Consider the following 26,170-nt stretch of genomic DNA (forward strand, 5'->3'; position numbering starts at 1 on the left):
CTCATACACCTGAAGCACGCGCGCTAAAAAGCCTGTCTAACAGCGCCTGATTACTCAACTAACTTATCTTCTGCGCTAATACTGTCAAAACACACAAGGTTTACATACAGACTCAGTTGGTTATCTCTAAAATGAAAGTGAATAGTTAAGAGAGAAATGGATGCGTGCCTGTATATTAGATGCGTGCAGCTCTTAAAGGGACAGGACACTAAACATGCTGCCGCTTGTCATTAAAGGGATAGTTCACCCTAAAATTTAATTTCTGTCATCATTTACTCACTCACATGTTGTCCCAAACCTCTATTAATTTCTTGTGCTGAACCCAAAAGAAGATATTTTGAAGAATGAGGGTAACCAAACAGTTGCTGGTCCACATTGACTTTGATATGAAAGAACAATCCTATGGAAGTCACTGAGGACCAGCAACTGATTGGTTTTCCACCTTCTTCAAAATAGCATTTATGTTCAGCAGAAGAAAGAAACTCATTCAGGTTTAAAAAAGGTTTAGAAAAAAAGAGGTTTACTGTGAGCTCTGCAGATCAATGCCCACATATGCAGACAAGTAAGTTAGAGAAAAGTTAACGTGTATGAAACCTATGGTATGAACATAATATAATGAATTGCTGTGTGACTACGGAGAATGAATCCTATGCAATAGGTTTATTTGCACTTGTTTCATGTTTTTGCACAGTTTTGCTGCACTTTGCACTAAACCTACCTTAAAAAAAATTAATGTTATTCATGTTGTTCAAGCAAACTGTTCTTTTTCGTGATTATTGGGATCAATACCCGACGCGTTGACCTGGGCCAGTGAACTTCAAAAGACACTGGCCCGGAGGGCCAGTGGCAAATTTCCCTTATTGTCTACCCCTGTAATATACTGATTAACTCAAGAAACATTTCTGATTATTATCAGTCTTGAACACAGTCGTGCTGCACAATATTTTTGTGGAAACTGTGATACATTTAATTTTTCAGGATTCACAGATGAATAGAAAGTTCAAAAGAACAGCATTTATTTGAAATATAAATCTTTTGTAATATTATATTTGACTTGATTGTCACTTTTGATCAGTTTAATGGATCCTTGATGAATAAAAGTATTTATATTTCTATTGACCCCAAACATTAGCAGTAATGTGTGTTTTGGAGCGTCATGTTTATAGTTGTATTTCCAGTGACATTGAATCAACACATCTTAAATAATATGAATTTGAGTCAGATTCACCAACAAATGACTCATTTGAGTTTGATTCTTTTAATGAGTCGTTCAGAAATGCTCCTTTAACTCGAGAGTTTCTGCTTCGAGTCAGTCTGATGAATCCTTCACTGAATTAATTTATTGAATCGTTAAAATGCAAGTTATCGTAATTTTAGAAATTTAGCAAATTAATTACTTACGAGCCTTTAACTGACCCTTATTGTTTGCATAAAAATTATCCCCAACAGTTATAGATAATTAAATTTATTTAAATGATTTTAATTGTTTTTATTTTTTTATTATTTTAATTAAATTATTTTACATTTGTTTTAATTTTTGTCATTTTTTAATTTTAATTTAATTTATTTATCTATTTAATTGCAATGTTTGTAACATTTAAAATAATCTAAATTTATCAAATTTGTGAGTATCATTTGTTTTTCATTTATTTATTTGAATCACATTTCCTTAAGTTGTATATCATGATATACATATCACTGTTGACTAAAATTTCAAGAACAGTGAGAATTTTGTTTTAGGAAGAAATGTGTTATGAAATAACAGAACTACTTGTGTTTCGGCTGTGGTCATATAAACAGGTCTCCGGTATCCTTGTTTAGTTAACTAGTTAAAGTCTGTGTCTCTTTAGAGGCAGGGTAACTGCCAGAAATCTGCTGATGTCATTTGTGGGGATCCCTGGAGTAAAAACAGCGTCTCTGTGCTTAATTTGGGCCTTACTCTATGTTTGTTAATCTGATTTTCCTCACCACACACCAGAGTTTCTCATATCCTTGTTTAGAGCGAGAGTCTCTCTGACTCTCTGAAGGCTGTTTCTGCTACTGTACCTTTAAATTTGTAAGTGAGCTCTGTTCTGATTGGCCAGTGTTGTGTATGCTGTTGTTCATCAGAGGACTGGAGTTTCTGGATTGTGAATATGTTAATTATATGCATGTCGGTGGCCATATGTTAATGAGCTCATTTGTGGCTGTTTACGCAGGTTTAATAGCCTAACTAATGTTCATAGTGCAACTAGTCAGTGTTTTTAAATTTTAGGATTATTTACGTTTGCTGTTATTTTTATGTTTTTAGTTTGACTTTTTAATAGTAATCTTGTAGTGTGAAAAATATTAATTTATTCATGTACTGTCATAGTATTTATTGACATTTTGTGTTGGCTTTTATTCATGTATTTTAAGTTTTAATTTTTTAATTGTAGTTTTGCATTGTGCAAAATATTTATTTATTTATTTATTCACCTATTATAGTATATATTAATATTATGAGCTGGCTTTAATTTTTATATTTCTATTTTGCATTTGAATTTAATTATTAATTTTGTTGTGCAAAATATTTATGTTCTTTATGTATATTATTAATTTAGTTATGTACTATTTTAGTATTTAATAGTTTGAGTTAGTTAATTTTTTTTAGTCATTTTGTGATGTGCAATATATTTGTTCTTAAAATGTATAATTTATGCACTATTAAAATATGTATTAATATTTTAGCTTTTTCATATTTTCATTAATGTAATTTTGTAATGTGGAAAATATTTATTGATGGATTGCTTTTGTTCTTTAAATCAGTTTTATGTTTAGTAATTTTACTACTTCAACAACAAGTGATGTATTTCTGTTTGTTGTCTAAGCTTCAGTTATTTCAGTTGTAGAAATATATAGTTTTAGTTAGCAACAACAGCACTGAACTGGGTGTTCTTCTACATACTGTAGGACTTCAGGTCTGCTTCTTTTATTTCTAAAGAGCAAGAAAAGTCCTGTTTCTCATTGAAAGAGCTCTTTGAGAGGGTTTATGGTCATGTGCTTTAGTTGATTGAGTTTGTGTTTCAGGCTGAGATCTCCTGGCAGCAGATGAGGCCATGGATCAAGGCGTAGTGGAGGAGTGGCTGTCTGAGTTTAAGGTGCGTGGTCTCTCTCTCGTCATCATCTTCATCGTTTCTCTGAGATCGTGTGCTGAGGGTGTTTTCTGCTGTTTCAGACTCTTCCAGAGACGGCCGTCTCCAGCTACGCTGCCTCTCTGAAGGACAAGGGCTCTCTGGTTCCTGCGCTCTATAAAGTCATACGGGAGAATTACAGCGACGTAAGATCATCTCTTTATTTCTCCCTCATTATTTTGTGTTTTCATAAAGATATCATGTGCTGTTTTCAACTTAAAAGCCACTTTAAGTCACTAGTTCCCACTCTGAGTCAGTCAGATATACAGCAATCACAGAAATAAAACATATTGTGATCTATGTGATTATTATACTTAACTGAAAATAAAATTAAATATATTAAAAAAAATAATAATTTTATTTCAGCTAGTTGCCAAGGTAACATTTCTCCTTTTAATTTAGTTCTACTTGATGTACTAAAATAACTAAACTAAAATAAAAATGAATAAAATCTAGATAGGAACATTAAAAACTAAATAAATAAAAATAGCAAATAAACACAATTACTAAAACTTTAGCAAACATTAAAATAAATTCTTTTTTAATTTTAGTGATTTTGTCATGTGCAAAATTAGGTTTTTTAATTAATTTATGTACTATTATAGTATTTATTAATATTTTGAGTTAGCTTTAATCTTACGTTTTCTTTTTCATTTTGAATGTGTAATTTTGTAATAAATAAAAATAAAATCTTATCAAATAAAACCTTGAAATAAAAAATGAAAATAATACCTAACTATTAAAAATATATAATAGTATCTTAATGGTACTAAAATAACACTGCTCAAGCTGAATGATTTAAGAAAAATGTCAAATGTATTTTACCTGATTTTTTAATAATCATTTTACTTTACTAACATATTAATATATTACTATGATTTTATTTTTCATACAGAAGTTTGAAGAAAGTCTTAAAAGGACGATTTGGGCAACTAACACTTTTACTGAATTTGTGCAAGTGTGCAAACAAATATATGAGCTTTACATTTTGCTCAAAGTTTTCAAGTAATGCAAATGCGTTTTCTGATCTTATGCTAAAACTCAGAGACGTCAGGATTGAAATAACCAGCATATCTTTAGAGATCAGCATTACTGATGTGTCTTTCTGTGTTTGGTGATGTCAGCCTGAGTTATTACAGAATGAGCTTGTTTCATCATCATAATCCAGCCGTCTGTTGTCATGGCAGCATAACATCTCAGTGATGATGAATGATGAGGTGTTTTCTGTAGGACGGGTGTGTCTATATACCACAATCACACAAGAATCTCTAACAACAAACCTTTTACTGTAATCGATCACATATTTCAGACTTCACAAATGTACTGAAAGTCTGAAACTCTTCCATTAGTTAATGTGCTTTTGTCAATATCTTCACTCAACAAATTAGCACTCTAGTACTAGTATTTAACATCGACTGAGTACTCAAGTGTTTCTGCTCCTTTTGCTTTTATTTTAATATGCTCATGCAATGTTCACAAGAAATAGTGAAAAATAAATATATTATTATAAATATAATATTACTAGAGTTCAGATGCAAAAGCATCTAAGTGCCGTCTGAAATGAGCATTTTTATCAGGCTCCTATGTTTTGGGATTTTGCATTTGAACTCTTCATATATTATTTATAATATCTAATGTATCTTCTCAAAGTAATAATAATAATATAGTGCTGTCAATCGATTAAAAAAATTAACTAATTAATCACAATTTTTTCCTGAAATTAATCGCGATTAATCCCACCTAACATTAAACTTTTTAAATCTACTTTTATATTGCAATAATTTCACATTTAATCTTCAAATTAATGTAGAAACAACATAAAGACGGTATATTTTTAATATTTGATTAATGGCATCTTTTTAATGAATGAAGGCCAGTATCACTGACACCAATATTGATGTCTCTATAAAATAATTATTTTTTCCCTAATATTTAACCATTGACTATTGCCATTCAACATTACAGTATAATTGAAAGCCATCAATTTTAATATTTATTAGACTTTAATAAAAATAACTTCTAATTTAAGTGAACTTTAAACAATTTTCTCATAAACACAGTATAACCAATGTCATATTTAGCTACCTATCCCCTTCAGCAAGTAGGAAATATACAGAAATTGAATAAAGTTATCAAACACTAAATTCTAAATTAAATACAGATGAGTCCTTAAAGCTATAAAGTTATTGATTTCCTTTTTTTTTTTTTTTGTTCTTTGATGAACAGACATCACAGCAGCTGGGTTAATAGGTTATTTTGGCTGCTTTTTCTTTAAGAGCTGCCGAGGCGGATCTGACACGCATCGTGTTTTCTCTCTTTACACTCACTTCACATTTTCTGACCCACTTCAGGTCTTAAAGTCTCTATTAATGATCTGACGAGTGTGTTAGATGAGTGAGAAAGTGCAGGACAGTTTTGAAAACCATTTCAGAGACATGTTCTTAAATGTGACTCATATATTTCACGCAAGCACAGTTTTAAGGCAGTTTTAATCACCTTCATGACTTAACTGACCACGACATTGCATGCACATCGTTTCTTTCGCGCTTTGATATGAAATGATAAAGGCTACAGCGTGCGGCAGCGCCTTTGTTCAGTACAGTACAGTTTCCGTGCTCCTTTGACTCACGCCTGACGCTGAAGTGAAGTTGAAGCACGCGTCTGAAACATCTCCTATTTGAAATGCTCGTAAAGACGTTCTGTGACAAGAGACAGAGGCAGCAGTTGTGAGTGGGGTGGCCAACACTAGCCCCGCCCCTGTGTTAACGCCGTTAAATATTTTTAACGCGTTAAACTGAAAAAATTAATCACCAGCGTTTACGCGCTAATTTTGACAGCACTATAATAATACGATTGTATTTCCATGCATTTCCAAAAATAAAATGAATTGTTAAATTTTCAGTTGAATACATTTTAAAAGGTTAATTAATTTAATGTTTTATGCCTAGAGGAAAACTGAAAACACAGAGTTTGAGAGAAATTAAATGGAATTTGCATAAAAATAAAACATATTTCATAGGGCCCTGAAAATGTAAACTCTGCTATTTATTTTTTTATTTATTTTTATTTGTATTTTTATTTGTTTTTATTTGTTTTATTTATTTAATTTTTATTTATTTATTTATTTATGTTTATTTTTTATTTATTTAATTTTAGTTATTTATTTATTATATATATATTTATATAATATATATATTTATATTTGTTGTTAAATAAATAATAAAAATAGAATTCAGAAAAATGTATACAAAAAAATTAAAAGGCCCTAGTTTTATTAAAAAATTATAAATTATAAAATTATTATAGTTTTATGAATTCAATTGATTAGGCATGCTTTATTTTAATTTTAAACAGAAAATAATTGTAATTTCTGGAAAAATAAAATTGAATGAAAAATGATATTTCGTGTGGCCCTAAAATGTAATGTAATGTTAAAAATATAAATGAATGGTTAAATTGTAAAAGTTTCTTGATTTCAATTAATTAGACATGCTTTTCTGATTTACCAAAATTTAATTGAGCGTTTAAAACAAGTCCAGAAAAATTAAAATGGAAAAAAGATCACATCATAACAAATCACGAAAGTACAAACGAGCTGTATTTGCATGTAGATCTGGCTGGATTGCAGCTGAAGAAGTCGTGCAGTTAGTGTTCTCGTGATTGAGAGTGTCAAGAGTCCAGACTGTGAGTCTCTTCGGCTCGGTGTAGAAGTGATGCGCTGTTTGGTTTTTGAAAGTCAAGCTCTATCACAGCACGTCTCCTGAAATCTGTCTTTCTCTCAGTCCTGCAGATGTCTCAACACGGACTGAAGGAGGCCAGCTTTACCGCTCAGATCTTTAACTCTTTCCCTGCCAAACACAGTGTTTCCGTGTTTATACATTTAGTCATTTTAGCAGACGCTTTTATCCAAAGAGATTTACAAATGAGGACAATGGAAGCAATCAAAATCAACAGAAGAGCAATGGAAGAGATGTGGTTTTAGCCGATTCTTTCTGTTTTCACTGTTAGGCGCTAGGGGGCGCTATTATGCATCTCCTGAATGAGTCTAGAAAGTGCTGATCAAAAACACAGACCAGGAAGACGCAGAAACCAACGATCTGCATATGTAAGCACATGCATATGAAATAATGCTGGGAGAAACGATCCTTTTCGAAGCTTCGAATCAATTTAACAAATTGCTTCGCTTTTTTGAAGCGCTCGAAACACCACACGCTGCTGCTGGTCATAAGTGTGTAATGCAACAAACTCAGGCTAAAACATGCATAAAAATAGCTTTTACAAACCCAATGTAAATACTTTTTTCAAAGTATAATATATTACATAGGAATGTAAAGATTCACTCAACTCACATTTTTTTTTTTTTACAAAATGTATAAATTAAATGTGTCCTTTTATTGTTGCTTGGACAAAATGCAGCACGTTTCATTGTGAAACTGAAATATAACACTATACTAATATAGCACTTGCATATTATTGCTCTTTTGTTGGTTTTGATTGCTTCTATTGTCATCATTTGTAAGTCGCTTTGGATAAAAGCATCTGCTGAATAACAAAATGTAAATATAATGTAAAAAAAAAAAAACTAAATTGAAATTTAAAGAAAAAGGTCCAAATAAAATAAATCTCTTTGTCTGTGCTCTATCCATTTAAAATGAGAGGAAACCACTGCATTTTAATCACGATCCAAACAAAGATGCTGCATGCATGCAACATGAGCAGTTTTTAATCTAATTAGATTGTATAATTTAGATATTTAAGCACAAACAGAATGGTTTGACTTCAGTTTTGTGTATACATAAAATATTCACTTTCTGCCAGCAGGTGGCGCTTTAAGCATTTCCTTGGTTTCCGCTGTAAACAAAGCAGTTATGAACTTTAATATGCATTATATTATATATCAAAAATAGCATCTAAACTTTTCTAAAGACAGTATGTTCCCCTCAGACATACATTCATATAAACTGAATCGCGATTTTAGCATCTCAACCGATTTGAATCGTCAAATTTTCAATAATATGAATGTGATTTAAAAAAAAAAACTTGGTTTGTTTTATGGAGAGCTTGTCTAAACAGGCCAGTAAGAGACTATTAACTACCACTCATCCTTTTAAATACACAAATTAAAATTAAAAATGTCTTCAAATCGATGGAACTGATGCGAGATGAAGTAAAAACCATAGACGCTGGTTCGATCTCAATGAACTCGCTTGATTCACGGGTTCACAGAGATCACCCCCCCCCCCAACGGCAAACCATTGAAATTTCTAAAAGTTTCCAAACCCTTATGACGTAACGAAGCCTCATTTACTGAAATCATGTGACTTTGGCGGTTTGATACGCGCTCCGAACCACTGTTTAGAAACAAGCAGTGCTTCAAAAGCGGCCATTACTATGAAAAATAATGCAATCATTAATACTAACTGCATATAAATGAAAACTGCGTAATGTTACCGAGTGAAATGTCAATCCAGGAAGTGGTAAAGGACTGTGCAAGTGCTGATGGACGCCATCTACTGCATCTATGCTTTGATAATATTACTGAATATGATCCAGATGTAGTATTTGATAAAAATGCTTTTTGCTCAATGTTGCTTTTTTTTAATGAAACCTACCTACATTTAAGTGTTGATAAAAAACAATGCTTGAAGCTAGAATAAAACACTTTTTTTGTTTGAAAGTATTTTGATGTATTGCATGTTCAGATATTCATACAACAAAATATTACATTTTAGTGAAAATCAGCAAAAGCGGTTTCAAAAATGCTGGGCGGAGAAAGAGTTAAAAACAGCATGAAATGACACTTTTTCTTATTTTGCAACAGAAAAAGACAGTTTGTATGTAATCTTTCATCAGAATCTAATAACCTTCAGCTGCTGAAGTGAGGTAATCAAGGCTGTTGTAATATGATATGAAATATTAACCAGTAATATCATATCCGTGTAGATAAAATCAAGTCCTGGTCTAAATCGAGCTGAAAGCAAGTTTCATTTGGTGTTGAATTAAACCTGTCAGCTATCTGCCTCATTGTTGTGTAAAGCCGTTTAATGTCAGTCAGTATTAAACTGGTTTGGCCTGATATTCCCAAACTGTTTTTGTCAGCCGAGCACCTTTGACCTAAAATATTTACTTGAAGGATCACTGAGATAGAAGTTAATATGTCAGTGATTTAACACTACATTTGCATGTTTGCAGTTCTGTGACAGCACATGCTGATAAATAAAGTCATCTTTTTAGTTTTTGAGGTGCAGATTTTTTGGTAATTTTTATATGTAGTTTTTATATAATATAAAGTAAAAATATACAGTAATATAAAGAGTTTGTTTAAATTATTTATTGTAATTTTGGATATCTTTATTTATTAATTTTTTTTACATGTTTTCTAACATACCCCAGTTTGGGAATTAGCCCTGGTTTAGTGATTTATTTAATTTAAATGTAAGTATTTAAATATATATATAATAAAAAAAGATGTCATTTATTTATTTGTTTATTTTTAGAATTTTTTAAAAGCATTTTTAGACATTTTATATCAAATAAAATTTAAGTATTTAAATTTATATCTAAATTTAAATCTATATATATATATATATATATATATATATATATATATATATATATATATATATATATATATATATATATATATATATATATATATATATATATATATATATATATATATATATATATATATATATATATATATATATATAATAAAGTAATTAAATTACAAAACCTTTTCCCCTTTATTTACATTTGAGGGGAAATGTTTTATAGTTTGTAAAATTATACTTTTTTTATTTTAAATAAATTAAATTTAAGTATTTAAATTTGTTATTTTACTTTATTTTAGGTGGAATGTTTTTGTAATTTGTATTTTTTTTTTTTTAAATATAAAAACAATTATTTAATTGTATAAATAGTCATAAAATTCTATATTATAATTATATGATTTTATATATACATGCATGCATACACTGTATATACACAAACTTTTGGGTATAATTATTTCTTCTAAAATCCTGCTTTAATCTGTTTGTGTTGTATTTAAAGCAGAAGTGTGTTTGGTGTACTGGTTTGTAACGGGGATGTGTTTGTGTGTGTCAGCTGCTGGAGCCGGTGTGTCATCAGTTGTTCGAGTTTTACCGCAGCGGCGAGCCGCGTTTACAGCGCTTCACTCTGCAGTTTCTGCCGGAGCTGGTGTGGAGTTACCTGTCGGTGACGGCGGGACGAGATCCGCACTGCAGCGGCTGCATCGAGGCGCTTCTGCTCGGCATCTACAACCTGGTGAGTGCCCTGATCAACCTTGAGCAGGAAGTGGTGTTTTCAGCCGGCTGTGAGAAGGGAAGCCCGGCGCTGAGCGACGTTGGTGATCTTTCATGGGTTTTACACCCCGTGAAGTCGCCCTGAATGTCAGAGTAGGTCAGCTGTCAATCAGCGAGCAGCCGGTGGGCGTCCTGGATTTACAGAGCAACACTGAAATCTCACTCGATCTGCTCTGAAGAAGTCTTGAGTCACATGAACCGGATCCGCTCTGCACTTTCATCATGACTGAGCTGAAATGCGTTTCAACATCTTGTCAAACTCGTGACACGTCAGTGCTGAGGAGTGAAGAAGCGCTGAACTTTATTCTAGCTTCCCTGTGTTTCTGACAGCAGCTCAGTGGGTTTTAAAGCAGCTTTTCCAGATAAAAGGCTTCATCATGGTCTGTTTTTGTCAAATTATACACAAGCACAGTCAAAATCTATTATCCCTGAAACATGTTTTATTAGATTGTGCCGGGTCTAACTTTGTAAGAAACCTTTTTTATGCAGTTAACACTGGAAGAGGTTTTTTTTTTTTTTATATATATATATATATATACAGAGTTTTTACCAAATATAATTCTAAGAGGTTCTTTTTCACAAAGTCTGTTGTAATTTTGTCTTTTTTTTTTTTTATACAATTAGATGAGTTTTAATTGAAATAAAATGAAAACTTTGGGCAATAACGTATTTTTCTCCAGTTTCACTTTGACAAAAGCAGGCAGCTTTTGTTTTCAGTGTTAATGGAACGAATTGAAATTGCAGTGCAAAGGAAACCCATTAGATGCTTTAGCTGGTTGCTTTCATCATTCTGCCAAAGAGACCGATGGGAAATATTTTTTTTATGCAAGCCTGTTGTCTGAAAAAGATTAGTGTTTTTGGGTGAGCTTTATTGCTGTTCTTCATCAACAGCACACAAAACGAGTTAAATACAGTAAATGCGACACATTTATGTGATCATAAATCTCATAAATATGATTATTTGTACATGGCTTGAGGGCATTGTAATGAAGGTTATTGCCTTGTGTAACTTCAGTACAGTTGTAGTGTTTTGTTGTTTGTATGTTCCCTCATGTCTGAATCGGTCATGTTTATCATGTCTCTCTCAGGAAATCGTTGATAAAGACGGGCAGAGTAAAGTGCTGTCCTTCACCATCCCTTCCTTATCGAAGCCGTCGATTTATCACGAGGTGAGTTGATCTTTCCGATCCGTCTCTGCGTTAGTCTTGTTAAGCCACAACACGGTTACGTCACTTGCTTCATCTTTTTGATTTTTTTTATAGTAATACAAATTATTTTAAGTTAGAGAACAGAAACTACAATTAAAACCTGAACTGTCATCACAAATCAGATTTCGTTTATCATGTGAGGAGAGCCGAGTGACGAGAAGAGTGACGTGAGACAGACAAGACGATAGCGGATGATTCATTTTAAATTCATTTATTTTATTTGACATCAAGGTGTATGCTGTGCCTCCAAGCTTTCTTATTCGTTTGTTTCCACACTGTTTACTTATTTTCAGTATCGTATACTTATTTAAACTTTCAGCAAATTATTTTATATTAGGTGTAGCCTTTAATTGCATTCAAGCAATTGACCCCAAACTGCTGCTAATTGGAAGTGAAAGTAAAATGCGATTTTACAAGCAATTTAAAAGCGAAAGGATGCGGTGATATCGGTGTTGTCACACGTTGATTACCCTTAAAGACCTAGAACATTTATGGGGCACCTGACATGCCTGCACTTTTCTTCGGTTTTTCAGACCTATTCTGTCAGTCAGCATCAAGTCACTTATATACACTTTCCTGTAGCTCAAATAGTAGAGCATGGCGCTAGCAACGCCAAGGTCATGGGTTCGATTCCCAGGGAAAGCAAGAGCTGATAAAATGTAAAAACTGTAACTTGAATGCAATGTAAGTCGCTTTGGATAAAAGCATCTGCTAAATGCATAAAAATGTAAAATATATCATTATAAACAGGAGAAGTTTCAGTCTAGCTAATTTCAAGTCCCAATTTTCCTTTTTTCTTCTCTTAGAATGAATGAATTTTAAGAAAAACACAATCAACAATTAGGTGTGTTTTACTGTGTACTCAAACAGAAACTCCTGAAGTTTAGATTTTTTTCTTTGGAAAGTTGTATCTGGGTGTTTTACACTTCCAAATAAACATTGTCTACATATAACATTCCCCAAGCAAGTTACAGCCATTTATTACAATATTATTATAGGCACTTTTCAGTGGAAAAAAAACAGGTATATTTAGTTTACTAACAATTAGGGTTACGAAAATCGATTCGGATTCCAGAATCAGATACTTAAGGTCAGGAATCGGATACTTGTTGTCAAATAAAAATTTCGATATGCGCTTTTTATTTTTTTTCTTCATCTGTGAGGACCTAGCGATCTGCCGGGACCTCGCTCGCTAATCTAAACGCTCCAAAGTTTAGGGAGTGAAGAAAATGGAAACGGTGTTATATAATAACAAAACACAGTAAAAAAGTGACTCTTTTTAGAGAAACATTTTCAATTGGACAATGAACAACAAATATAGTCTTTTTCAGAGAGAGCTCTCATGCAAATGTTATTTTGTGTTTTTCATGCACGCACAACAGACTTTACTTTCACTTTGCGTTTGTCCAAATGTATAAAGAAACACGCTAAATGGTCTTTCAGAAGATCAAAACCTATGTTTATTGTCTCGGTCTTTGAGGGTTAACCGCTGGGAACATTTCTAAAACCCTACTCTGCATCTGTCCTGACTGTCTGTCTCTCTCTGTCCCGCCCCCAGCCGTCTTCCATTGGCTCTCTGGCCTTGACGGAAGGAGCCTTAGCCAATCACGCTCTGAGTCGTGTGGTGTACAGCGGCCCCCACCTGCAGCGCGAGACCTTCACCGCGCAGAACAGGTGCGCATCAAATATTCATCAATTTTTAATCCGCACATGAGTGCTGACTGGGATTGAATGGTGTGTTTTTCAGCTCTAATTTGATGATGGTGTGTGTTTTAGGTTTGAGGTGCTGACGTTTCTGCTGCTGTGTTATAATGCGTCTCTGAGCTACATGAGCAGCTCGTCTCTGCAGTCTCTGTGTCAGCTCAGCTCCAGGTTCGACACACTAACATACAGTTTCAGCCTAAAAAACACATGCAATCAGAACTGTGCGTTTTATAACGATCCCTGAGGGATGTGATGGACCAGCACACAGACGTTTATCTGAAATGTCAAATGTTTGAGCACCAACGTTTTTAATGATCAAAATTAAATGATTCACTGCTTTAATTGCTTGTTTGCTTTTAGAAATATATAATCTTGAGCTCGTCTCCTGCCTCCTTGTGGTGTCGCTGCCAAGTTTCAATCCAAACCTACTCACTTGGACCGATGTATGTCAGCCAGGGCAGTAATTTGGCTGATATTTGGCTTTTTTGAGATTATCAGTGTAGATCAATCTCCATTTAGTTGATTAAACTAAGTTAATCCCTTTTGTATCAGTTCCCAAATTAATAATAAAAAAAAATCCTTAATTTATTCATTGATTGCCAAGCCTATTTGTTTTTTATTTATTTAAAATTATATTCAAATTTGTGATTATTTAAATCAGTTTAGTAAAATACAGTTGTATTTATGCATTAATTTAAATTTATTTAAATTTATTTATTAAATTCTTAGTTTAATTTTTATTTGAAAATTAAATAAAAATGTAATTTAATTTGCATATTTATTTTCATTAAAAAAAACAATATATATATATATATATATATATATATATATATATATATATATATATATATATATATATATATATATATATATATATATTTATATATTTATATAAAAAATATATAAAAAATTCATTTTAAATACATTTTCATTACTTATTCAATTCATATTTAAATTATTTATTTGTTTTAATCTATTTATTTAAATACATATTTCATTTTTTAAAGGTTAAATTATTTTATATTTAAATTTAAATAAATAAATAAATATTCACTTATTTAAATGGATTAAGGGTAAATTTAGGCAGACTCTGTTCAGTCTGGTTTCTGGACCGTGTGCAGTTCAGATCTGCTCTCATTGGGTTTTCAGATCGGGTTTGTTGTGAATAATGAATCTCTTCATCTCAAATCCACCCATGATCCTCTCTGCTTCCCATCACCCTGATCCTCTTATAGACCTGAACCTGAACTCACTCAGCCCTTTTCCCACACTGAGTGACGGTCACATGACTGATCACTCAGCCAATCAGCTGGCGTTTACAGCTGAGCGAGCAAAGATCATTCCCTCAGATCGAGCAGGTCAAAGGTCACATCACACTCCCTCATGGGCCTGATAACACTAAACACTGATCCTAGTAATGAATTTAAACCAGTGGATGACAAATATGGGCTTTTCATTGAACATGACTCAGATTTGGATTGAGTTGTTTGTGTTTGCTAGTGTTTTGTTGTGTTTCAGAGTCAGTATTTGTGGATATCCTCGGCAGCAGGTGCGGCGGTATAAAGGCATCAGCTCCAGGCTCATGGTCACGTCAGAGTTTCTCGTGCAGCTCATCACCGGCATTCATTTCGCACTGTGAGTCATTCAGAACAAACCTGCTATCAGATGCATTTATGGGAGGGACTGATGGGGGCGTGGCCTCAAGCCTCCACACGCCCCGCCCACCTCATTATCATTATCACATTTCTTTCATACTTTCTTAATATGACCAAAGTGAAACTAGGTAGAGCTTACTAAAACAATAGATTATTTATTTTATTATTTTTTACAGTTTTTTCTACTCAATCATTTTGTTTTAAGCATGTATACCTTATTTTTTAATTATCATTGCTATTATTATTATTTTATTTATTTTTTTCTGTGGAACACAAATATCTTTTTGGAAGATTTTGTTAATATGAAAAAAAGATTAATCAAATATTTGGCCGTTTTAAGATTATCACCATTTTTCAATAATAATTTCTAATTAGTAATTAGTAGTTTTAAGTTTAAGTAATAGTTTAAGTTTTAATTTTTTTTTTATTATTCTTTTTCTACTCAATCATGTTGTTCTAACCCTGCATACTATTATAGTTTTTATTTATTTATTTGTTTTTCATGTAGAATACAGAAATATTCTTCAAAAATGAATTGGTCAGTATTTGGCCAGTTAATTTTGAGATTATCTGCTAATTATAATTTACACACAATGATGTTTTTTGGGATCCTGACAGATGTGGTCACACTTGTATGAAAAAATAAAAATGTTGGCCAGTATTTGGCAATTTTGAGATATGACTATTTCCATTTGGCTGGGTAAAAATAACTACTTCTGTTTTGTATAAGTTTCCAAATTTTTTGTATAAGTGTCTAAAAATTAATTTAAAAAAAAGTTTTTAATTACTTTTTTCTACTCGTTTTGTTCCAACCCTGCTCATTTTTATTCGGTTTTAATTTTTTTTTATTTAATAATTTTGGTGATGGTAATTTCTTTTTATTCATTTCTTTTTCTTTTTTCTATGGAGCACAAAATGATCTTTTTGAAGGATCTTGACAGATGTGGTCACGTTTGTAGAAAAAAAAAATATTGTGTTCAAGAATATTCTTCAGTATTTGGCCATTTTGAGATCATCGGCATCTGCCAATAATCACATCCGTTTGGCTGATTAAAAATAATTACATAAATAATCCTTTTGTGTTCCAAGGATAACACCATATGAGTATGGACTGAGATGAGGCTGAGTAAGCAATGACAGAAATGTTATTTATGGGCAAACTGTCCCTTCACTGTGTGTGTGTGTCTCTCTCTGTGTGTGTGTGTGTGTGTCTCTCTCTCTCTCTCTGTGTGTGTGTCTCCCTGTGTGTCTCTCTCTCTCTGTGTGTGTGTGTCTCTCTCTCTCTCTCTCTCTCTCTCTCTCTCTCTCTCTCTCTCTCTCTCTCTCTCTCTCTCTCTCTCTCTCTCTCTCTCTCTCTCTCTCTCTCTCTCTCTCTCTCTCTCTCTCTCTCTCTCTCTCTCTCTCTCTCTCTGTGTGTGTGTCCCTCTCTGTCTCTCTCTCTCTCTCTCTCTCTCTCTCTCTCTGTCTGTCTGTCTGTCTGTCTGTCTGTCTCTGTGTGTGTGCGCAGGTGTAATGGTGAGGTGGAGCTGAGCTCGAGGGCTCTGGAGGATGTGTTGTACCGAGCGCAGCTGGAGCTCTTCCCAGAGGCGCTGCTGGTGTGTTTGACGCTTCAGCACAGATTACACTGATCCAGACAGAGCATTTCTCACATTCATTCACTGATCCTGTTAGAATGACCAACACAAGCTCTCACAGCACACACAAACTGTCATAGAGCAGGAATTACTTATGTTAGGAGAGTAAATAGTTGCTCTGACAATGATTGGATTTGATAATTAGCTTTTATTGAAATGAAGGTGAGATTAGGTGCGTTAAAATAAGATCTGGTTTGATTATGTACTGGTACATATATATATATATATATATATATATATATATATATATATATATATATATATATATAGTATTTCTATAAAGTCCAAAAAATTTATTAAAAAAACATGTTTGAAAAATAAAAAAAATTCTTTGCAATTTATAATTCATATTTAGTAAGTGAATTTGAATGCAATTATATTTTAGAAAATTATATATTTATAGTTTTATTAAATGGAATTATGATTTAGAACAATATCCAAACAGTTGCAAATCTCCATAAGTTTACTTTCTCTCAATTAACTCTTTCATTTATATTACTGTCTAAATTATTAATTGTATTAATTAATTAGTTAATTTACAACTTTATTAGTTTTATTAAAAGAAATTGATTTATAACAATATGCAAACAGTTACAATTGACATAAGTTGCAAAATTCAGTTTATAGAACAAGTAATATATATTTGTGTGTGTGTGTGTATGTGTATATATATATATATATATATATAAGTAATTTTTTTTTACGAGTAAATTAATTGTAAATGTACATATTTATAATTTTTTCATAGTTTCAAAATTGAGTGTATAAAATATATTGTATATAATTTATTATATATGGTTTATAACATTTTTGCAACTGTTAAATAAATAAAAAAATAAATACATGAAAGAAATAAAATTAAAAATAAATGAAAGAATTAGTTAATAAAAGTTAAAAAGAATAAAATAAATGTGAAAATACAGAAAATAATACAGAATAAAAGGTACTAAAATAAATTGAGAATTAAATTTTAATACAATTGAATTATATTTGTTTTATCAAATCATTGATTCCTATTATTACATTTATTTATCTGTGTATTTATTAATGTATTTATTTTTATTTCCGGTTTGGTGCTCCATATAATACAATAGATTATATATAATATATGTGTGTATATATTTTTTTTATTTAAAAATTGATTTGTAATATTTTTGCAACTGGAAATAGGTAATGAATTGTTTTTTTGGATAAGAAATTAACATGTAACAATTGTTTTGTTACGTAAAACAGAATAACAATTAGATTTTTCATTGCCATATGCACATTTTTCCATGCCTAATTTGGGAATGTATAGACCAAACAGAAGAGAGATCCACACGGTTGTATTTAAAAAGATTGCTGTGTTGCTCTAAAGTCTGACTCTTGCTTAGGTGGGAAACGCCATCAAGTCGTCTCTCCATGGCGCGTCTCTGAAGGCCAATAAAGAGGGAACTCGCTCCATCCAGGTGGAGATCACTCCCACAGCTTCCCGCATCTCCCGGAACGCCGTCACCAGCCTGTCCATCCGCGGACACCGCTGGAAACGCCACGGTGAGACTCACACTTCCCGCGGATGCCGAGACGTCTTAAAGGATAACTCCACTTCCAGAATAAACATTTCCTGATAATGTACTCACCCCCATGTCATCCAAAATATTCATGTCTTTTTTTCTTCAGTCGCAAAGAAATTACATTTTTTTGAGGACAACATTCCAGGATTTTTCTCCATATAGTGGACTTCAATGGTGTTCAATGATTTCAAGGTCCGCATAACAGCGCGCGATCCCGATAAATATACAGAATTACAGTAGGCCGTCTGTCTCAATGCTATCTATCGATAAAAGAAAAGAGGGAATCACTCGTAGCACTTCATTGAACTGCTTTTGTAGTTTTAATAATCAATTTATTGGTAATGAACACACTGAACTGATTTTTACATTTGATAATTAGTTTTTCGTGGCTATTTGAATGGTTTTGTTTAGATGTAAAATGATAAAGTTAATGCATTATTTGTTTCTTTCTAGACTATTTGTTCCTATAGGCTACTGTTGTTATTTTTTTTTTGCTTGTTTGGCTTTTTTTTGCATCTGTTCTTATTTATAAAAACGGCTATATTGTGATTATTAATATCGACTTTAAACGGGTATAGCAGTCATTTTTTGTCAGATTCCAAAAAATCATACATCATTATGAAGGTCTTTTAATGAAGAAAATAGAAGTCATTTTTCAAATTTGCTCGACTCGTTTTGTCAGACATTATTCTTGGGAGGAAGCCCGTGTGGAGAGCTAAATGAGGACAACGCATGCGGGATGTTTCAGATGTATGGCAAGTGTAAACACATGAATACGGGTCACAACTGAAAGAACGTGTAAACAGACAGCAAAAAAAAATTAGATATAGGCAACAAATCGGAATTTAAAAACATGATTTAAAATATTTTAACACAGTTAATGCACTGTGGCCCCGCCCCCAGATCTGTATGTCTTCTCACAGTCAATACAGTTGACTGTTGACAAATATGATGCAGGGTAATAACTCCATAAATGCACTTATGCTCATAAAATTAGTCCAAAAATAGTTTTTTGTCTCATTTATATTACAGGAGCAGCGAGAGCAGTATCACACGAGTGCTGTTTTGTCACAAATTTGAGTTTAAATGTGATTTTATACTACTGTTCAGTAAATAAGTAGTTCATATTGGGGTTTTTTAACACAATATTGTTTGTTTTGCTCAATTTTGCAGAGAAAATGTTACCTTTAAAGCCGCCTCAGATCTGTTATGTGTCTGTGAGCAACAAATCGGGGTTTAGTTTCTGAATGAATCCAACGATTCAATGAATCATAAACTGAGTCGTTTACTTCATTCCTGAATGAATCAGCCTTTCAAACGAACGAATGCATGAATTAATTAACAAACGAACGACGTATAAAGACATTTGTCGCCACCTGCTGGCAGTTTTATTTTTTTATTTCGAACATTATTTCATAAAAGACTGTTGGCAACTAAGCTTGACTTTCATTGTATTAACAAAAAATACTGAGATGTTTCTCAAATTGTCGTGTTTTATGTTCCAAAGTTTGTTAGGCCGTTGTAGCCTAAATGTTTGTGCAATAAATTTGAGATTTTTTAAACAAATAATAAAAAAAAAACTTTTTTAATAAAATATTTATTTCTAAAGCTACTATTTGTAATGTCTACTCGATACTTTCTCATTTAACACAATAATGGGCTTAAATAATCTTCTGTTGTTAATTTCACAGCCAAATTTAATTTCCGATTAATCGACACGTCATGTAATACATTTGAACAGCCCTAGTATAATTATAATTTTTTTTTTTTCAGAAAATGACAGATGGTTTTGCTAGATAAGACCCTTATTCCTCAGCTGGGTTCGTGTAGAGTCCTTTAAAGCTGCATTGAAACTGCATTTCTGACCTTTAAATCATTGGCCACCATTGAAGTCCACTATATGGAGAACAATCCTGGAATGATTTCTTCAAAAAACGTAATTTCTTTGCGACTGAAGAAAGAAAGACATGAGCATGGGGTGAGTAAATGATCAGGAAATGTTTATTCTGGAAGTGACCTTCTCCTTTAAATCACTGAGGGGTTTTCCTCGTCCTGGTGTTTGTGACTCCGGCAGAGCGGAAATCCTGCTCGGATCATAGTCATAATGTGACGCGTTTAGCACAGATTTCCAGCTGCGGGGTTCCGGAGCCGGTCACATCTAACTAATTACCCCTCGGCCGTTTCAGACGTAATGAAGGGTTTTCTGTTAGTCAGCCGTAATTAAGCTTTGCTGAGGCAGGCGTCACCATTACTAGAGCTCATACTCTGGTTACTGAGCCGAAATTATACACGTTTGCTGTCGAAATCATCTCACTAAACGATGTAAAGCATTTGTGCTACAGATAGAAATGATGCCTCAAATCATACGGCTTATAAAACTACCCGTTTTATAATATTAGACTTACTGTTTTGAGTCTTTTTGTTTGTAACTCAAGTGTTTCCTAATATAAAGTGGATGTTAATTTGCATTTATATTTATTATTAGTATTAAAATGTAACCAGTACAGAATAACTGTTGTATATTATAATTATATTCATAATAATCATATATTATAATTGATAAACGTTAGCATTTAAACACTAAAACCTAATTCTATCAATATTATAATAGTATTTTTAACTATCAATAGTATTTTTTAAATGTAATATTCATTATAATGTTTTAAATATTACTATATATTAAGATGAAACTTTAATTTATTTTATTAATTAACTATAGTTTTTAATAAGTGTGTAGTTATAAAATAATTAATATTGTAAGTGTATTGCTGTGATTTATAATATTATGACAATATAATTAAATTGTAATATTAATTATAGTATCATATTTTATAATAGGATTTTCATTTTAGTTTTATAATAACTACATTTTACAATTAAATAATATTATTTTTTATTAATTCACTTAAGGTTTATTAAGAATTATTTTATATGGTTATAGTTATCAAATAATATTAGAATTCATATTAGAATTATAGGATGATAAAACATAATAACAATATAATTTAAGTGTAATATTAATTAAGGGATCATATTTTATCATAAAATTTATTTTATGGTTTTATCATAACTTATATTTGATTAAATCAATAGGTTTATTGCAATATATGGTTATTATAAGTAATATTATAATGATATTATTATAAGTAATATTATAGCAATGTAATTTCATAATCATATTTTCTAATAATAATTATATATTTTAGTGAAATATAAAATAATTATATTTTATTAAACCACCATGGGTTTATAATATTATGATATAGTTGTTATTGTTGTACAATATTTAATTATATATTAAAACTAGTGCTGTCAAATGATTAATCACATCCCAAATAAAAGTTTGTTTACATAATATATGTGTGTACTGTGTATATTTATGTATATATACATACACACACATGCACAAAATATTTTATGTTTATATATTTATATATAATTAATAAATTATATAAATGTAAATATTTTCTAAATATATACTGTATGTGTTTATATACATAATAAATATACACAGTACACACACATATATATTATGTAAACAGAAACTTTTATTTTGCATGCGATTTAATCGTTTGACTGCACTAATTAAAACTATTATAATTAATGTTATAGTAGTATTATGAGACAATTTTGTATATTATAACAATAATTTAATTGATATTAATTATAATATATTTTATCATAATAATTTTTTTCTATATGATTAAAAAAAAAAAATTCTGATCTTATAATAATATAATTCAAAACAGCATCCCTTTCGATGGGAAGGAGTCGCTTTCGTTTCATTGTCATCTGTGTCCATTTTCATCTTATGATTTTGAAGTGTTTATGTTTGTCTTGATGTTTCAGATTTGATTTCCATGTGTGTTTCATCTGTCGTCATACATGTATCCGTGTGTGTGTGTGTGTGTGTCTCAGAGTCTCAGGAGGACAGTGTAGACTGCCCTGACTCCTGCGTGTCGGGGCCCATCCCTGAGATTAGTGTAACGGGGGTCGGCGGCGAGCGGCTGCTCAACGGAGAGGCTCTGCGCAGCAGGACGGAGGGGGAGGCGCTAGGGGGCGCCACAGAGGTGGGGGTCGACCCTAGAGGTCAAGAGGTCAGGAGGCAGAAGTCTGTGCGGAGGCACCTAGAGGACGGGACGCCCTCCGCGGGGCGGGTTCAGTTCTAGAGCCCCACCCACCCCTCCCCTCTCCCTCGGGCCCAGAGGTACTTGTGTGGGCGGAGCTTCTTGATAAGCCTCTTAATTATTTATGAGATGTAAACGCTTCTGAGTATCAGCCGTCTTCAACGTGAAGCTTGGCTTTTGCATTTTCCTGAAGAAATATCTCTGGTTCAGAAGTAAAGCTCTATCGACAGTGTTCATGACCACAGTACATCAGTGTGTACAGAGTTACGCAATAAGGCCACAAACATTTTTTTAAAGATGGATAAACTTCTGGTTGCAACAGCAGTATTTATATTAGTGCTGTCAAACAATTAATCGCATCCAAAATAAAAGTTTTTGTTTGCATAATATATGTATATTTATGTATAAATAAATATATACACATTCATGTATACATTTAAGAAAAATGTGTTACATTTATATATTAAATATATTTTTATATGAGAAATTATATATATGAATATTAATATATACATGGAAATATTTTCTAAATATATTCTGTATGTATTTAAATATACATAATAAATATACACAGTACACACATATATATTATGCAAACAGAAACTTTTATTTTGGATGCGATTAATCATGATAAATCGTTTGACAGCACTAATTTATGTACATTTTATTTTGTATGTATATAAATATGCATAAACAATAATGCAGGTATTTAAAAAATAATAATAATTATATAACTTTGCATATTTAAATTTGTCCTAACAATTTTGATATACAAAAAAGATATGCATGTACAGAAAATTTAATATAAATTTTTTGTATATTGTAATATACAAAAAATATGATTATTATAAATTACTAAATTTTATTATTATTATAAGCACTGTATATATAGACTATATATAAATATAGTGTGTTGTAATTATAGTGTTATTATTGTTATACTATTTTATTTTCTATAATTACATTTAACATGATATTTAATTATTATATATTGTAATTAAATATAATTATATAATAGTATTTTTTTATATTACTATATAATTTTAATAAATATAGGTATTACAAAAGCACTTATTCTAATAAAATGATTATTATTATTAACATATGTTGAGATTAGATATAATTATAAATACAGTTTGTTCGTTTATTTAACTTGGGGAGAAATCTAAATATTGTATATTATTATATTATCATTTACACGCACACACACGTTATGTATAGAAATTTAATAATAATAGTAATAATATATTCTAAAAAAATATATTTAAATCTATTATTTTATTTATTTATAATAACAATAAAAATAATAATAATGATTTTGTTGTTATAATTGGATAAGTTTATTTATTTTGGGGAGGAATCAGAAAGGTTTATTGTGGTGATTGGCATTATTTCACAGCTGTGGATAGAGCTTCTGTTCCTGTGTGGATGTTATTAACCGTCTCTTCAGCTCTGCGACTGACCCTGGACTCGAGTTCAGTCTAACGCTCTCACGTCTGCTCACTTCACGCCATACTTCTGTTTCCTTCCATTCCTGAGTGTTTTCATCCAATCAGACCTGCTGAACTCACAGATAAATGAGCTGCGGCGTTAAATAAGTCCCTGGATTGCCAAGGGACCTCCCTTTAGATGAGACAGACTGACAGGAAGTGATGCGTCTGATAGAGCCGTCAACAGATCACCAATGTGACGTGGGACTTAACTAGTCCCTTAAAACCTGCACAAATATTCTCCGTTATCAATATGATCTGAACTTCTTGTCAGTCTGTGTTTCTCCTCTAGTTTGAGCTTCTGGTTGTTCCTTCCTTTTCTCTACAACTTCCTCTGCTTTCAGACGGTCCTTCATCTCCCTAAAACACTCTTACAGTACAGTTTGTGTATTTCCATCTTTATGACCTGCTGATGCTTTTAAATATTATTTGTGCATCATATTGCATTTCATGTAAATTGCATCCATGATTCTAAAATCTGCTGCTTAACAAATTTCAAAACAAAAATAAATTAATTCAATTAAAAATGTATCTGGTTTATTAGGTGAATCTCACGAAAACATCTCGAAATATGTGGTTCATATTTCAGTTTGATTTATTTTTTGTCTTAAGTGCATATTTAAGCAAATTTCCTCCGAAATCGCATTACTATTATATTTAAATGTGGAGAAGGTAGAGTAAGTGTTAATAATAGTTGTATTTATTATTTTTTTGACTGTTTATTTTCAGTATTGTATTACAGTCATATCATTTTATTACATTTGGAAGTTTTTCACATTACAACTGGGTTTCCCAAACATTTTTGTGAGCCGAACCCCGTTGATGTAAAATATTTTAATATTTAAATTAATTAATATTTCAATAATTGAACAGTACATTTGCATGTTCAAGGTTCACTGGTGTTGGTTTAATGGTCTCATTACACACAAATAAAATATTAATTATTTTTCAGTAAGTGTTTTTGATTGATTGATTGATTTTTTTTTTTTTTTTTATTATTATTTTAAATTATGTACTATTCATTTTAATTTTGGATTTTTATAATTTACTTAAAATGCCCACCCTGAGAAAATGCACTTAATTGTGGAACAAATTAAAATAATAACAATTATAAAAAAATAACAGAAGTAAATAGCCTTCATTTTCTCTATGCAAATTATATATTTTTTATACTTTTCATCATTTTATATCATTCTTATTTTTGGCGTGATGCAATCTGGATATTCAGCCTATACCATGTAACATAACATATATGAAATATAACACGCATGCCAGTGTTTTAATTATTTTTTATTTATTTGGATACTTGATTACAAAAATAAATCTGGAAAGTGGGAGATCTGGTGGAATTAAATACCAGTATTCTTTTGATTTTTATGAAATATGACCTGGATATTTCTTTGTGAGATTCAGCCAATAATAATAATAATAATACACTACTGTTCAAAAAGCTTGGAATAATAAAGATTTTTTTAAATGTTTTTGAGTCTGGATTTATTTGATTTAATAGTATAGTAAAAACAGTAAAATTCTGATTTTTTTTTAACTTTTTTGTGAAAATATATTGTAAAATGTAATTTATTTCTGTGATAAAATCTGTATTTTCAGCATCATTACTCCAGTCTTCAGAGTCACATGATCCTTCAGAAATCGTTTTAAGATATTGATTTTCTGCTCAAGAAACATTTCTGATTATTATCAACAGTTGTGCTGCCCGATATTTTTGTTGAAACCGTGATGCATTTTATTTGAAATAGAATCTTTTGTAACATAATAAATGTCTTTACTGTCACTTTTAATCATTTTCATTTTTTGTTGTCCACAAAAATGTATAGAATAATTTCTGAAGATCATGTGACTCTGAAGACTGGAGTAATGATGCTGAAAATACTGCTGCGCATCACAGAAATAAATTACAGTTTAACATATGTTACCCTGGACCACAAAACCAGTCATAAGGGTCAACTTTTTGAAATTGATATGTATACATCATCTGAAATCTGAATAAATAATCTTTCCATTGATGTATGGTTTGTTATGATCGGACAATATTTGGCTGAGATACAACTATTAGAAAATCTGGAATCTGAGGGAGCAAAAAAATCTAAATATTGAGAAAATCTCCTTTAAAGTTGTTCAAATGAAGTTCTTAGCAATGCATATTACTAATCAAAAATGAAGTTTTGATATATTTATGGCAGGATATGTAAAAAATATCTTCATGGAACATGATCTTTACTTAATATCCTAATGATTCTTGGCATAAAAGAGAAATGTATAATTTTGACCCATTTAATGTATTGTTGGTTATTGCTACAAATA

The 26,170-nt window shown here is 31.4% G+C and overlaps 1 protein-coding gene across 6 annotated transcripts in view; it reads left to right on the plus strand.

Annotated features, from left to right (window-relative positions):
- LOC306847197 (hyccin) overlaps positions 1 to 26,170 on the plus strand; it is a 50,417-nt gene that overhangs the window by 21,781 nt on the left and 2,466 nt on the right. For 4 of the 6 annotated variants that reach the window (XM_079381017.1, XM_079381019.1, XM_079381018.1 and 1 more), the window contains exons 2-11: positions 3,049 to 3,119; positions 3,197 to 3,298; positions 10,260 to 10,439; positions 11,566 to 11,646; positions 13,244 to 13,359; positions 13,462 to 13,557; positions 14,908 to 15,024; positions 16,552 to 16,639; positions 18,052 to 18,211; positions 22,150 to 22,438. In XM_079381017.1, coding sequence (XP_079237143.1) covers positions 3,078 to 3,119; positions 3,197 to 3,298; positions 10,260 to 10,439; positions 11,566 to 11,646; positions 13,244 to 13,359; positions 13,462 to 13,557; positions 14,908 to 15,024; positions 16,552 to 16,639; positions 18,052 to 18,211; positions 22,150 to 22,400 — 1,233 coding nt within the window. In that variant the 5' untranslated portion in view covers positions 3,049 to 3,077 and the 3' untranslated portion in view covers positions 22,401 to 22,438. The remainder of the gene's footprint in view (positions 1 to 3,048; positions 3,120 to 3,196; positions 3,299 to 10,259; positions 10,440 to 11,565; positions 11,647 to 13,243; positions 13,360 to 13,461; positions 13,558 to 14,907; positions 15,025 to 16,551; positions 16,640 to 18,051; positions 18,212 to 22,149; positions 22,439 to 26,170) is intronic. The other 2 variants (XM_079381015.1, XM_079381016.1) reach the window with 1 other exon arrangement.

This window comes from Barbus barbus (assembly GCF_936440315.1).
Source record: "Barbus barbus genome assembly, chromosome: 27".
Taxonomy (NCBI): Eukaryota; Metazoa; Chordata; class Actinopteri; order Cypriniformes; family Cyprinidae; genus Barbus; species Barbus barbus.